The sequence below is a fragment of the Cryptotermes secundus genome, unplaced genomic scaffold, assembly GCF_002891405.2.
Source record: "Cryptotermes secundus unplaced genomic scaffold, Csec_1.0 scaffold617, whole genome shotgun sequence".
In the NCBI taxonomy this organism is placed as follows: domain Eukaryota; kingdom Metazoa; phylum Arthropoda; class Insecta; order Blattodea; family Kalotermitidae; genus Cryptotermes; species Cryptotermes secundus.
In genome coordinates this window covers 143,324-160,306 of record NW_019724592.1, presented here as the reverse complement: position 1 = coordinate 160,306, position 16,983 = coordinate 143,324, and the positions used below count along the sequence as shown (strand labels likewise).

At 39.9% G+C, this 16,983-nt stretch overlaps 1 protein-coding gene across 1 annotated transcript in view; it reads left to right on the top strand.

Moving 5' to 3' along the window:
* The window catches only part of LOC111862382 (MOXD1 homolog 2), a 165,911-nt gene that overhangs the window by 7,591 nt on the left and 141,337 nt on the right, over positions 1-16,983 (top strand). The window contains exon 2 of the mRNA XM_023847712.2: positions 12,065-12,377. Coding sequence (XP_023703480.2) covers positions 12,065-12,377 — 313 coding nt within the window. The remainder of the gene's footprint in view (positions 1-12,064; positions 12,378-16,983) is intronic.

Here is a 16,983-nt window from a genome sequence, read left to right as displayed (position 1 = left end):
AGCACGAGTAATGTGGACGCGCCTTTAGACGCCAGGTACATGGGTGTTGATGTCTGTTGGGAAGGTTGGAACCTGTTTCCCCTATTTATGCTGAAAAAGGAGCGATAATTTCCTCCGGAATATTGGTACCCATGTAAAATACCGAAGCCATAATATCCCGGAGGACCATAACCTAACAATTGCAACTTAATTCTTGTGATACATATACAAGCATACGCAAGTAAATGCCCATTTTTGAGGTAAAGATACACAAAATACAAAATACCTTTTAAAACATCGCCGGTCACATATCAAGACATGGATGTCTGTGTATGTGTTTATTCTGTGTTTGTGTTCTGTGTGTAGGTAGAAGCCTTGCGGCGGGCGGACCCCCCGTCCAAAGAGTCTTACCGACAGTATATACGGTAAAGAAATTGAAAAAGCGGCCAAGGCCCAACAACGGACTCTAGAGCTATAATAATTCAATTCAATTCTTTATTATCTATGTGCCGAGTCAACAGCCGCAAGGCCAATTACAGACAGAGCACAGTGTAGATAAAAGTAATTACATTATAGACAAACACATTATAAGTCAAAAATAAATTGCAGGCAAGTTCTTGGGAAAACACAGTAATGAAGAAAAGTAAACAAACACGCAAATAAATAATAATAATNCGGAATTACCGGAAGGAAAGGGGAAAATTTTAAGAGTAATTGTACAGTTCTGTTACATGTTCCCTTCTTGTTGGATCCTCGCTTTTGTGACTTCCGACAAACTAAGCAAATGCTCTCATACTGTGTTGATCAACGAGATTCTGGAATGAGACCAGAAGTATTCCCGTCTGCCTTATGGCTGTAGAGTTCGACAAATCCTGTAGCCTACCTTCCTGGGCAAATGAGATTTGTAGATAGTAATCGACTCCTGTTGTTTTAATGGATATTCAGTGATATCAAAGGGCTACCGTGCTGCTCTCTGATCACAATCGATTGCTAACCCCCGAAGCACGTCCTAAATAGCGAATTACAAGAGAGAAGCTAATATACTTTTTTGCTTGTTTGCTTTTTTAGCCTACTTCCCTTAATTTGTAAAAATAAAAGAAGGTTTATGAGATCACCTTGCTGTCTGTATATCTGTTTATGTCTGTCTGAGTATGCTCTAATTTTTTTAGGAAGCTTATGACATCACTTTGATATCTGCGTGTCTGCATATCCCGCCGAAATTTGGGGGGGGGTCACAAGGTTTATAATATCGCTTTGCTCTCTATGTGTCTGTGTATGTTTTATCGCCCATAATTTTTCCGTTTTGTGTGCAGTCCGTGTCGTATCAAAAAAAAATATCCGACAAATTCTTCTCAGGACTTCTTGTTGTGTATAACTTTTTCTTTACTCACATGTTTGCGGTAGTTCCTGTTTTCGCCGTCATGTACCCAGTGGCGCTAGTATGGCACGGTAATTCCTCATGTCAACCTAACGCGCCTTCCGCCAGCGACAATGCCCAGTCTTACTGGGAGAGCATATGTGCTTTATTCTGGAGAGAGATGTATTCCAGAAAGTAGACGTTTCTTTTTCATATTCTGACATTTAATATGAATTTATTCTCACATTTCTCAGACCTGGCTTCATATTTAACCTGCGATAAAATCACGACTCTCTTACCTTAGGAAAATACTCTTCTGTTCTATATTTTCTAGAAAACTTGAAAATTATACTTGAAGGATACTGCAGGTGATTATCAGGACTAGTAAAAATTGACGTATAGGTTTCATTTGACTCATATTGTTACGACTAATCATGTACAGTGAGCAATTATCGGCTTCAAAACTATCTCATTCGTAGCATTGTAACTCTACGTTATTTTTTTCCCTTGGCACTACAGCCCCAGTGGGCCTAGGCCTACCTCCATGAACTTCTCCGTTCACTTCGGTTTTTCTAGATCTTACACATTCGGTAGGACTTCTTGGGCGGGTGATCAGCTCGTCGCAAGGCCTCTACCTGTACACAAACACAGAAAAACGCACACACACAAACTAAACATCCATGCCCTGAGTGGGATTCGAACCCACGATCCCGGTTTCCAAGCGAGCGAAGACAGTACATGCCTTAGACCGCTCGGCTACCGTGACCGGCAGTGTATAAGAATAATATATAAGAATTCAGTTCGTACCTCACAGGAAACAGATCCGAACCCACGATCCCGGTTTCCAAGCGAGCGAAGACAGTACATGCCTTAGACCGCTCGGCGACTGTGACCGGCCTACGTTATTTTAGATCCTTAATAATGAGTGTATCATACTTCTACAAAGCATTGAAGCGCGCCATTTTATTGCATGCAGTAATTTTGCTACCAATTTTCCAAGAATGTAATATTGTGATCCACCGGTAGTGGGACGTAATATGAAATAAATTTAATAAAACACTGCAGAATATAGAAACAGCATAGGTTAATTAGTGTATTAGTGCAGAAGAAGCATGATAAAGCCTCCTCTTATTTTAGGATCAACATTTAAATTATAAGTTAAAATGGAAGTATAAATTATTTTGTGTGAGCAAAATATGCATAAATTAAATTAATCTAAAATAATTAAGAGATTAGACTATGCCTGGTTCTATTAATTTAATTTTTAAGTCACGTTTTAAGTAGAACTTTATCAGCTTTATCAGTGTGATTATGATTTCCGAGACGAAAAACTCTTTGTGACTTTTGATATACTTTTAAAATCATCATGAAATAATATGAAATTTCAATCGGATTGAAGAAATTTTGAAGAAAATTTCAATATAAAATTTAAGGTTGGAACATCGACGAATATGAAAGTTACATTTTCCTTTGGTTTCGGAGGAATCTGCTCCGTCCGATTTCTGCCGTGAAGAAGAATACAATAAATTCCTCCGAAACACTGGAACTTGTCCATCAAACGAAACGTAATCACAAGCCTTAATACCATAGTTCTAAAACGTTAATAGTTTTTATAAACACCCTCATTGTTTATCTTTCATCAACCTTTTGGGGAATATATAATTTAATATTTAGATTAGATTAACGTTTTAACAGACTCAAAACGGTTTTTACGGAAGAATTGAAGTACGGCCAGAAGAGATACTTAAGGGATGTAAAAAATATGGTCATTCCTTTCTTAATATTCGGCTAAGTTCTCAATTGACGTCATCTTTCGGTTAAAGATCCCCGACCACGTCCTGCTAATATCTGTAGGCCGCCTCAATTTGTGCGGGTTTCCTGTTTGGGATGTATGTCACAGAGGATTGATTTAATCAGTACTGCCCTTAACTAGGTTAACTAATTGTGTCCGGGGGAAAAGCAGATTTTGCTTTCCTTTGCTTCGTGACCTCCGTAGATTTTGTTAAACTCTATTTCTCTGCAGTTTGTAATAAAAACAAGTTAGGAAATGTACACATAATGTAACATTTCCGGCGCACTGTTTTCTCGTGTTTATCTTAGGGATTCCAAATCTTACAGAAAGAATATACTTCGAATAAAATGTGTTTCGTGTTAATCTGCGGCTCATGTAGATCTTCAAGGTAATTACCAATATTGTTTTTCAATGTTATACAAAACATTTATATGTTGACACGAGTTAGTAAAATTCCGGATATTATAATTTCATGAAAATCCATTTATCGGGCCTTGGGTGTCTGTTACATGCGGACAGATAGACTGACATGTGGACATGGCGAAGATAATCGGCGAATATTTGCAAATCTTAAAGCAACGCTTGAGTAAGTTACTTACTTATGGAGCTGAGCCCTTCTTGAGAAACCAAATCTGCAAGTACTCAAGAATTTCCCAGCATTTTATGGAACCCGAGCCCTCCACTGGTCCCTATCCTGAGTCAGATCAATCCAATCCATACCATCCCATCCTATCTCTCTAAGATCCATGTTAATATTGTCCACCAACCTACGCCTTATTCTTCCCAGTGGTCTTTTTCTGAGGACCTACATAATTAATTTTAAAAAGATTTAATATTCCAGTTACCTAGGATCGCTGAAGAATTTATACTGTGTATAGTTAGAAAATAAAGACGGATTCTTTTATTTTGTCAGGACTGAACTTCCCATCAAATGACTAATTTGTTTTCGTTATGTTTTGTGTAACGGTAGTACTGTGACGCTTATACCGGCGTTGCACTAAAAAGAATTTCAGCACTCTGTTCTGATTCTTGTGGTCAGAGCTGTAACTCCGGTGAGACTTACGGAACAACGGCGGATGAATTTGAGGATAACTGCATGAACTTCAGGAAAGTTTACAAATGGATGAGAAGATTCAAAGAGATGAAGTAACGGCGTTGATGGGCGAGTGTTTTTCGGCCGTTAACCGTAACACGTTGAGGTTAAGGTGCATATCTTTCAGTGTACACGAGACAAATGAGGAATCAAAATTGATTAAATTGCATCTGAAATGAGCATCAGTCTCGGAGAGAAGCAGCGCAGAAATGCATTAATTTTTTTTTTATTTCTCCAATTTATTATACGATCTATCCAGCTATTTTGGATAATAAGTACTAGTTATGATGAGTATAAAAGTAATTTAACATGAAGAATGTGTTCCAGTGAACTCGTTCTATATGTGATTTAACTAATTATAGTCAACTAGTTAATTGTTTTACAAAATTAGATAGCAAATCTGGTTAACAGTTCTGACGGCTGCATTAATTAAAGAGAAGAAATTTGAACAGAGTGAGTAACAGTTTTGGAAAGTTGCAGCAGATGCATTGAAAATATAGTGGATTATTTAAAAAGATATACAATCTGCAATAATATGTAATTAAAAAATTAAAGATATCCCTCTAACAGATCGTGGAGGCCCATAGAATTTTTGAGTTGTCGAGGCTCCCAAGTTTTATAGAAAATCGCTTCACAGATGGCGGCCTGGTACTCATTTTTGTTAGAGGCTGAGTCGACCCTGGGTCCATAGTGCAGCTGGAAGGATTATGTTAATTTAAAAATCAAATTACCTCATCAGGAATCGAACTCGCGACCTTCGGGCTTGTAGCATAGTGCCCCCCATAACATGTGATTATCTTGACGAAATTTGTGCTTTATATGTTATCTTCCGCCACCATTACCCTCTTGAAATCTGTAGGGTGAGACCAAGAAAGCCCGTTGTTACGAATCGCTGCTTAGTTCTAGCTTTGCAATACCCCAAATCTCTTCATATCGTCGGGAGATACTCGACTGTCAGATGTTGAAAGCAGTCCCCACACTTGCATTCAAAGCTACCATACCACACTGCAGTACCCTTGTTCTCTTCTGTTTCTCTTATGTCAGCATTCCTTTTGTGCCTGATCTCCTCAAGTCCAGTACTGGTCTCAAGTAGACGTCTCCGGCGTTTCTAATTTCTGCGATTCTATCGGCTTTACGCTTTGAAGCACAAATTTCTTCCTAATATTTGTACTTGTACAGATCCAGAGGTCCGGGTTCGATTCCCGGCGCTACCAGATTTTTTCTGAGAAGTAGTGGGTCAGGAACGGGGTCCACTCAACCGCGTGATAATATTTGAGGAGCTATTTCAAGGAAATAGCGGCTCCGGTCTAGAAAACCGAAATTAACGGCCGTGGGGATTGGTTGCGCCGACCACGCGACACCCCTCTATCCGCTAAACTTGGCACTAACATCGACGAGAAGCGACGGTCGCTCAGTCNGCGCGCGCGCGCCCGGCCGTGTGCATGTTTGTCACATCATATCCCACCCCAACAACTTTTTTTTAACGCCTTTCTGTGAAGCTTGGTTTGTATCACCGCACCTGAACGGATTTCAACATTGTACTTAGGTTCATCCCATTTTGATACCTGTATTACAGCCTCTCGGACTGTTAAGTCTAAACCATAATATTGCTTGAACGTCTGTACCAATATGCACGGAACTTAGTATATACATCGTAATCCCTCTCTTCAGTAGTACCAACATTGTAACTTCTCGAATTGTTGGGGCAAAACAGCAGTGTTACTCTAAAAACTGTACCAGTACTCATTAAACTTGGTATGTATGTCATGCCGTGTGAGATCATCACAAGATACACCTCATAAAACCCTCTCGTCACTGATGCTAACTAATGTCTTCGATATTGTTGAGGTATTAGCCTTGATATCACTTGAATGCCGGAACCGATTTTCATGAAATTTGTCAGGAACATCATACAATCTGAGGCAATCTCAATAGCGTATTACATGAATCCCATCGCATCAGTAATACCAACATTGCAGTCTCTCGAATTATTATGCATAAATACTGAAGTGTTTTACTACTTTTCATAGCGAATACTGAAATCATTATGAAAGGTATATAGGCAACTTGTTCTTCTCCAGAAGTTTTCGTTTCATTCTAAATTTTATATATCGGTGATTATATTATATATTCTTTAGTTTATTTATCGAACATTTTCAGTACTCTTATGTGCGTTAATATTAGCGTTTCCCTATTTGTCACATACAAAAATATCTTGTTCGAATCGTGGCTCAGATAATTAAAGTATAGCAGTTTCAGCAGAATAACGAGTAATCAACGTTTGGGAATGTTCAAGGCAGGAATTTTTTGTTTCCCCCCTCTTAAAATTGATAACCTTACTACTTCCACCCCTGCCTCTGTCTCGAGACGTAGAATTTATGATTTCTACATCAGTAATTGCCAGGGTCTAAGGGCAATTCTGATGGAAGTGTTTACAAAAGATGAAAAAATGTCGATTTTGAGGTTTTTAGTGTTGAATAAAAAATTCCCTGTCATTGTCACATAATCTATCTGAAGAGAACTTTAATTAACAGTAATTACTGTTGCAGTTAACTGTGGGCCAGTGGCAGTTAGCTAATGACGAATTAATTACAATCGAATTAAAGTGTAAGCCCTGTATATGCAATGGTAATAAAAAGTAGGGCAACTTTACTTAATGGGATCTTCTATTAGCCTAGGGGAAGGTAGTTAAAGCAAGTGCTGATTATTTTTGAATGAATTAATTACTCTTTTACTAATGGTACTCCTAAACACTTTAACAGTTACCACACTGTAATATATTACGATATATTCGTATGACATTAGTATATTTTATCTATAAATTAATACATAAATGTACAGCAGTTTTAATAAATTCTGTATTCATTTCTTTTCCCATGGCACTACAGCCCCAGTGGGCCTAGGTCTACCTCCATGAACTTCTCCATTCACTTCGGTTTTTCTAGATCTTACACATTCGGTAGGACTCCTTGGGCGGGTGATCAGCTCGTCGCAAGGCCTCTACCTGTATACAAACACAGAAAAACGCACACACACAAACTAAACATCCATACCCTAAGTGGGATTCGAAACCACGATCCCGGTTTTCAAGTGAGCGAAGACAGTACATGTCTTAGACCGCTCGGCTACCGTGACCGGCCTTCTTGCATATTATTCAAACAATATTCACACTTTGAATAATTAAAATAATTTCTATATTCTGTATGGGGTATAAACCAGGGATATCGCACCTTCAAGTATCGCTCTGGAGACTGACAGAATGTTCACGGCCCCACGCGTTCAGCTGCTCGAGGGAAATGCGATGATAGGCCATGGCCTTTGTATTCGGTACCTGTACCAGTTCATCACTCAGCGATCATGCCCCCAACCGACGACATTTATATAGACTAGGCACTGAAAACATTGTGCAATAACTCGTAAATATAGAAGTACATATATACACTGCCGGTCACAGTAGCCGAGCAGTCTAAGGCATGCACTGTCTTCGCTCGCTTGGAAACCGGGATTGTGGGTTCGAATCCCACTCAGTGCATGGATGTTTAGTTTGTATGTGTGCGTTTTTCTGTGTTTGTGTATAGGTAGAGGCATTGCGACGAGCTGATCACCCGCCCAAGGAGTCCTACCGAATGTGTAAGATCTAGAAAAACCGAAGGGAAATGAGAAGTTCATGGAGGTAGACCTAGGCTCACTGGGGCTGTAGTGCCAAGGAAAAATAAATAAATAACCTGCATTATCTCTAAGTAATGAGAGCTTCATAACTTGTACACTTCTACAAGTATAATTAGAATGAGGTGGACAGGACATGTAGCACGAAGGGGGAGACGAAGAATGCATATAGGATTGGTGGAAAAGCCAGAAGGAAAGCGACCACTGGGAAGACCAAGAAGTAGGAGGGTGGACAATATTGAAATGGACCTCAGAGAGACAGGATGAGATGGTACGGATTGGATTGATCTGGCTCATGATAGGGACAAGCGGAGGGCTCTTTAGAACACGGTAATGAACTCTCGGGTTCCATAAAATGCTGGGAAATTCTTGAGTAGCTGCAGAATTGTCGGCTTCTCAAGAGGGGCTCAGCTCCATAAGTAAGTAAGTAAGTTCTGATCACAACATTCAAGAGAAATTCTTTAAGAGTTTCTCTTTTTTTATTATGCATGGTCATGACGTTTGTGATGGTGATTTTGTAACAATTTGATAATGTTCCACCAGTGTTGATAATATGACTGTACTTAAGCGGTTTATGCCCATAGGATCCCTGTCCCGTGGTCCATTGGTCATGTCAGTGCGGTCAACATGGGCAGCTTCCATTTCCCCTTTGCCCCGCAATTTGGCCTGTAGCCAGATAATGCGAAACCTGGGTTGTCGGATCTGAGTGGATTCTGTAATAACCGCGAGTCTGTGTTACGGACAATAACAAAAGATTTGATTCATTTGGCCCTTTCCTGTTTATTACCACATAAAACGAAAGCAATGAAACTCAAAGACAAAGTGTCTCTTCTTTCTTAAGCATTAAGTTTTACTTTGACTTTTAACATATTGGTTTATGGTAAGTATTTCTACCATCTGGTTTAACTTTAAAGAATTCTCCATTTCGCCCACTTAAAATATTTGTCAGTTTCAACTGAATTTCAGAGCAAATGAGGATATTATTCTTGAAGTCAATACCCTAGTTAACTTCAAAATGAATAATATTTGATAACTTTTCTTGGAAATAAGGACTACAATTCACAGTTCATAATTACACACACACACACACACACACACACTAATGTTCAGTCATGATTTCAATGCCGTTACTTGTTAGCGGCTTCGAACGACAGCAGTCCCCCTTGCTCTGGGCTCCCGAATTGTCCCGTCCTCAGCTACCAGCTCCTTACAGCAACAGTTCACAAAGACTGAACACAGCAGCCAGCTGATCCTAGTTACATCATCTCGGCACGAACTGCGTAGTAAACGTCTCTTCCATGATTGCTGTTTTCTCTCTTTGCCGTGAAAACATGGTTGTTTTCGGGGCCGTTACTTAGCAATGATTATTATATAGTTGCTTTTTTCACGGTCCTTGCCTTGCGAACGGTCTACGTGCCACAGTATATTGAAATGAAGCTGCTTATAATTCTACAGATTGGTAAAAGTCCAAATTGTGCTTGCATACTGCCTGATTTCCCACGAGGAGTCGTTCTCATGATGTTCATAACACAAATGTTAATCCATTTGTTGTCCCACTCGTTCATTCTGAATCCATATTGCATATATCCCTTCATTATCTAGGGTAGCAATAGACCCCACTACGAGAGAATATCAGTTATAAAATTACTTCTGCAAAATTTACTCCTGCCGTTAGTAAATCCCTCACAGGTTATAAAATATTACTCCTGGCACTTTGTTTTTGAAACTTTAACATCTCTTTCCTCGGTGTGCATACCAAATTCTCAAACACAAAGCAGAATGAGAAGGAACTGGCTTTACGTATTTTAATATCACTTTCTGGGAAGAAGGAAAATTTAATTTTTGGACTGAATATTAGAAAGAGGTGCAAGGAAAAAATCTTCTTCTTGTTTTCAACTTGAACCGCAAAACTGCGGGATCGAAACGAAAAGTTTCAGTAAGTTACTCAGGGGGCCGCACCATAGCTCAAGCGGTTAGTCGCCGGGTTCAATCCCGGGTCTGGTCAAGTGGGATTTGTGGTGGACAAAGTGGCGCTGGGGCAGGTTTTCTCCGAGTACTTCGGTTTCCCCTGCCAATCTTCATTCCACCAATTGCTCCACAATCACCCTCACCTATCATCTGGGGCTGGTACAGTAGGGCAGAAGTGGCGGAAGTACAAGGGACTTAGTCCCACCCCACTAGCAATAAAAAATAAGTTACTTAGGACCTTCAACACATCTGTCCGTTTATCTGTCTGTCCGCATGAAACAATAATAAAAGGTGCTGAACTGATTTTGATGAAATTTGATATTGGCGAGTTCCTGTAAAATATATCGACTTATTTATTTTTGATTAATTTTATGGGTTATTTGTTGGCGCTTTCAGTTGCTATGTTACGTAGCGTTGAGAAGAAGATGACTGATGAATAATTAATTTGAAAGGATCTGAAAGGAAACGTACGTGATATAATAGAGTTATTACCCCAGAATTGTTTTGGCTATATCAGGCACACAACGGAATATATTCACGAAGAAACCAACACGTGCTACTGCGCACATCTCACGCGCATCTCGCTAGATACTTATCGAAGCGAGGCAGCGTTTCGAATAAGAAGCTATGAAGAGAATTGGAATGCACAGGTTGCATAATTCTTGTCGTTTTCTGGACATTTGAAAGAGAAACAGTTAACGAACCAAAATATTACGTAGAATTTGAGGTTTTCACGGCCGTGACTTTGAAGAATGCCGTCTCCTGGAATTTGGTTCCGTGTAGATATTGTGTAAACCGACGTTTTGGAGGAACGTATTGCCTCCATCTTCAGGGTAGAAAAGTGGAATACATTTGAATGTAAAAAAACCCACATAACTGATGAGGGTTAATGAGTCGAAATGTATATGAAACGAGGGGCATATGATGCGGCGTTAGTACCTGTTGTGATAACGGGAGAGAACGGTTTCACACACAGAATATGAAACTACGATATAATATTTCTGCTTTTCCTGGAACTTAATTCCTAAGTCCCACAAAACAGAATTATTTACCAGTTTATCTGCCGCATTTGCCAGTTGACAAGCAAATATTGTACTGTTAAACACACAAGTGCTATTTGGGTTGTCGTTAAATACTGGTTGCATGCTTGGGTTCTCGCATCTAGGTTAATAATATTTAAAGAAAGGCATTGTAGTTACTATAGGATTCTGACGATGGTGTATAACACACTGATATATTGGGTTTTTGGACTTTATCCATCGTCCTGATTTTAAGATAACTAAGAAAAAACACGACGTTTCGGAAACTGGATCTGTTTCCGTCCTCAGGCGAGGTAAAATACCTATTCTGTTGGGTCCCTTAGAAAGAGCTAGCCTCAATCACTGTTTTACCTCACCTGAGGACGGAAACAGATCCAGTTTCCGAAACGTCGTGTTTTTTTCTTATTTATCTTAAAAACCAGGGCGATGCATAAAGTCCGAAAACCCAATATCTCTGTGTGAAAGACATTGCGTTTAGAATGCTTTAGGTAAAATTCGTGTAACACATGCTAACATTAAATTAAAGTATAAAAATATTTTGAAACATAGAGGTCATAAAAATATTTAAAATTTCAGTTCGTAATTCACAAGAACACCATCGCTCCAACAGAAAACTCTGATTGTTAATTCTGTATTGGAAAATCGTTGTTTATTCAAAGAATAATAAAATACCTCACACAGTCTGTGGGCGAAAAACACAGATTTTGAATGTTGAAGCAGGTGGTGTATATAGTTACCATTATGCTTTAAAATGTTAAATTTTTTTTTGAGTATGCAACGAGTGACATTTTTCTGTCCATGTAATTTCAGTGAGTGTCACTCAGTATTGGAATTAATGATAATGAACTTTATAATTGATGATGTCAGTGGTTTGAGTGCAGCTTTGCCTGGGGATCCCTACGTACAGTTTTTTGTTCATCTGATTACCGACATAAGGACATAATCCGAAAAGCTGCTTTTTTTTTTTTTTAAATGTGTCCATGTTTAAATTTGTGAAGAACTGACGTTGTTAAAGTGATATTAATGTTCTCGCTTTCATGGATGTCAAGATTACACTCTCTGGGCCCTAATGTCGTGTATTCTGGTATTTACCAAATTACAGAGTATCACATCCCAGAAGATCATAATATTAAAGTTGTGAAGGGTTTAACGCCTGCCTTTATTTGCAGAATGGGAACCGGAAGTAGGGTAGCGGAAACAACGAAGGTAATTAGTGTGTGGAGAACTGACGGTGCCAAAGCTTGGACCGGAGCCATACTGCTCACTCTGGCTCTGGGACACGTGACCGGCGCCCACTGGACCCACTCAACGGATTTGGACCCCAACTACTCAGTGTTCTGGACTCCCGGTGAAGAAGATATCACGTTCGAAGTACAAGTACGAACACTGGGATATGTCGGCTTCGGTTTCTCGGCGGATGGGCAGATGGCAGGAGCTGACATGGTGACCGGCTGGGTTCGCGACAACCAGGTCTTCTTCCAGGTAGGGACCAGCTGATAATTCGGCTAAATTTCCTTTCATAATCAAGCGATTTGTTTGTCATGCGTAAAAACTAGTACTACACGCATGAACTCCCATAAGTGAACCATTTCAGCTGACGACTGATAAAGGGAATCATACCAAAGCTTGCCGGACATGACTATACATTAAGATTCCATACATGTTCAAATGTGCGCGGAGTCTACCAGATCAACCAGCATCCCTTTACTTGCTTGATGACAAGCAAAAATACCAGCCCTTCGTATGGGATAGATTTGCTTCTCTGCAAGTAACAAAATATAATTTAGCTAAAGCATTATATAAAAATAAAATTTGCATTAAAGAAATAAAATGCATTCGTGTATATAAGAGAAATATTTTGAATGTGGGTTCTCTACTGCGACATCTGAACGTAGATTTAACAACCATGGCGCTCTAACTTAGGTAATTTGTAAATTTTTTAGTTTTTTACATTCTTGTGTTTAAAAGAGGGGCAGACATGCGTAAAGGTGAATATGTCCCTGTGCTTAACTAAGCACTACACCAGAAAGGCGTATGAGGGAGTGGATGTATAGATCCGTATTTTCTTGACCTCGGTACTAGGCGGAGGTGAGTGGTCGGCTTCACGCCCCGGCCCCTTTATCCCCGTGATCAATTGGATATGGGGCTGGGTGCGCTCAAGAATCGGTCTGAAGGAAGTGGAGAACAGAAATTCTTGACCCTACTGTGACTTGAAATACGACTCCTCTTGTTGTCCAGGGCCGTACCCAGTCTCCATACCGACTGCGCCATCCCAGCTCCGGGGTGGGGAGGGGGGGCAGCCAGGAAAGGACAAACAGTTGTTACTTGTTATGGATGGTAGTAAATGTTCCTTGTGACTGTAACACAATAGGCGGTAATTTAAAGTATATTAAATTTAACATTAATTTTTACTATCTATTTTATATAAATGTGATTCTTTTCTAAGAGAAAAGAAGCAAATGGAAAGGTGCTGAGGAGAATATTTGGAACCAAGAGGGATACAGTATCAGAGGGCCGGAGGAAAGCTGATAGTTAAAATCTTCTTAAGATATATTTTCACCAGATATTATTTGGATATCTGAATTGTGAAAGATGACATTGGCAGTGTTTGAAGCGAGAAACGCATTCAGAAGTTTAGCCCGAACGCAGGATTAAAATAGATCATATGTTGGCGAACTGGATTAAACTGGCAAGTAAGAGAGTCCGATGGCCAGATATTTGGGAGTCTTCTAGTATTGTAAGATGAAGAAAAAGTGATTGGTTTTGAGATTGCCATGAACCATTTTCTTCCATATGGCCATTAAATGACCTAGTTACACCTTGCAGTTTTCATTGGCGCACTAGGGTCTCTACCTAGCGCTATCGCCCCCTCCTCTTATTGCCTATCAGAAGCGAATTATTGAATTTCGTGTTTGTGCGTTTTAAGATAAGATAATTAAATTGTAAATGGCACTAGAGACTATCTCCTTTTATGGGTAAACTGAATAATTTTAGTCATGTACACACATGGAAGGCAGTGATAGAATGAGCGATGACACGTTGATAGTGTGCAATGATTGAACCTTAATAGAACACCTCAGAATTCTGGAACTGACACAAGTATCTTTAAATGCGTTAAGGATTCATTTTGAGGTCTTTGGGATATGACGCGACCTCCGCTTGTCGTCGAAGTTAGTGCCATCTTAAGCGGATAGAGGGTACCGCGTGGTCAGGGTAACAAATCTTCGCGGCCGTTAATTTCGGTTTTCTGTACCGGAGCCGCTATTTTCTCGAAATAGCTCCTCAAGTGGAGCTAAGTGAACACAGTTCCAGACCCACTACTCAGAAAAAAAATTTGGTGGTGCCGGGAATCGAACCCGTACCTCTGGATCTGTAACAAGGAACTCTGAGCAATAGACCACGGTCTATGTTTATGTGGAAAGTTATGAAATTTCAGAAGAGCTAGTTGCTAAAATGTTCGCTTGGATTGAATACGGTAACCAGACAATTTGCTTAGTTTATATTGTGGCACTCTCAGTAACTCAGATTGTATGGCGTGCTAAACTCCGACTGATGGAGTGCCATTATAAGATCGTTACGTTACCATCAGATAGTTGCTGTGTTCTGTTTTCAAAACGCGGAAGGAATCCGTCGCAGTACAAAAGTCACCCCAAGGACAACAAGATTTTGCTTCAGCAAATTTTCCTTTTGCAACAGATGTTTTAGATAAACTATAGAATAAAACTAGCCGATCACAGTGGCCGTGCCGTCTAAGGCATGAACTCTCTTCGCCTCCTCAAACACTGGGGTCGTGAGTTCAAATCCCGCTTGAGGCATGAATGTCTGTATGCGTTTATTCTGTCTTTGTGTTGTCCTGTGTGCAGGTAGTGGCCTTTCGACGGGCTGATCCCCCGTCAAAGGAGTCCTACCGTCTGTGTAAAAGGATTAAGAAACAGAATAAGCGAGAGAGGCCCAACAAAGGGCTGTAGAGCTATGGATGTATAGATAGGATAAATAGTTAAGCAGTAAGCCATGAAGTTATATGGGAGAGGGGAGGTATAGCTCAAACTCTTGACCTCGGCATTAGACGGGGGCGTGTGCTCAACTTCATACCCCTGTCGCTTTACTTCTGGGGCAAGGCCCTCCGAGACACATTGTGTAGGAGGCTGGGTGGGCCCCAGATTCGGTCTGCACGTGTGGAGATCTGAAAAATCATACACTGGTCAGACTGTCGAATAAAACACTGGAGAGAATGAGGAAAACCACGAGACATATCAGTCATGATCAGGGCCCGGATTTTGACATGTCATCTTTTTTTCCTTGTATCCTATGCGATGCTCTTAAATACATAAATCTCGGATATGAGCTGCTGGTTACAGAAATGTAAATTTTATAGGTAATTTTTTGTCATTTTTTTGACATTTTTAAGTTTAAGTTTATTTTTTTCCATTTTTGAGGTATTTTTTGGTAAATTTTTGGACTTTTAAGGGTGTTTCTTGTCATTTTTGGCAATTTTAGGGAATTTTTCTTCATTTATTTTCTTAAATGTGAATAACATGGAAGCGAAGTGTTCTTTCTTTTCTCCTTTAGGTCATTTTTCAGGATTTTTTTCGGTCATTTTATAGGTCATTTTTAAAATATTTTCAGGTCATCAAAATCCGGGCCCTGCATATTACATTTTTGAGTCATATTTTAGGTAATTTTTCTGGATTTTTTCGGTCATTTTTTTAAATATTTTCAGGTCATCAAAATCCGGCCCTGGTCATGATAGTCGTTGTCCCGGCCGAGATCGAACCTGGGTTCTTTTTCGGAAACTTTACCACTCGAGCCAACTTGATCATTCGACAGCCTTCCTGTTAGTCCTGCGGCGCGGCAGGAACAGTCGTAGCTGTGAAATGTTTTTATGTGTGCAACATAAACATGTTTTGGGGGATGGTTTATACGAATTTGGGTTTTAAGTCTCCCTACACCTTCCGCTGAAAGCCTGAAGGGATTGTCGTCTCTGCGAAAGGCTTGTGTTCTGTGAAATACGGAGAGCGGCCAGGAAGCTAGGAGGAAGAAGAAAGCAGAGAAAAGGCCTTCGGGGTTTTCTTACCGTCCATTTCGTGTCTTCTCCCAACACTCCATTGAGCGCTGGGATTGGTTCTCTTCAGGCTTCTCCCTCGCCCCCGGATTTGTGCACCCCGCTATGTCGCGAAAGCAAAGCGAGGGAAAGGAACGGTGTGTGAGCATTCCACATGGCAAACATCTATTTTATCTGACGGAAGTTTTTTTTTTGTTACTCGGAAGTTTATATTTATCCTTCAAGATCGGTTGTGAATAGTAGACAAAAATCAATCTACGAGTATAGTCAGTGTGAAGGTTGTAATCTTGTTCTGACACAGAATTATTTTCAATATTTGACATACACATGTTAAAATATTTACGCATGCAATATTCAGCACAACACGCGAGTTTCTGTCTGTCATTATATTATAATATTGAGGCTAAACTCGCCAGTGACGAGAGAAATATTGTGGTCCAGTAGTTCGCGGGGTCGGGAATAATAAATGATTTAATTCGTTATTTTCTGTTACCATCATATATTCCTACATGTATCAAACAATACGTTTCTAGAAAAAGAAAAAGATATCCCTGTAACAGGCCGTGAAGGCCCATAGGGTTTTGAGATTTTGAGGTTCCCACATTTTCTAGAAAATCGATTCATAGATGGCGGTAAGGTTGTCAGCCTTACACGCCGGCCACCCTTTACCCCCAAGAATATTCTAAGAATATTCCTGGTACTCATTTCTGTTAAAGGTTGAGTCGACTCCAGGGTCATAATGCGGCCGGAAGGATTACATCAATTGAAAAAATTCAATGACCTCATCGGGACTTGAACCCGCAACTTTCCGGATTGTAGCATAATGCCTCAACCAACTACGCTATCGCGTGCCCCAAGCAATACATTTGAACAAAGAATAATATATCCTAGAGAAATTTTATTATGTAATATACAATAATTTCTATACCTTTATATTAAATATAACCCTGTGCCGAGTAACTGCAAGCAGCGTGGGTATTCGCGGTTAGGTTAGGTTAGGTTAGGTTAGGTTCCACCAATTCTGCA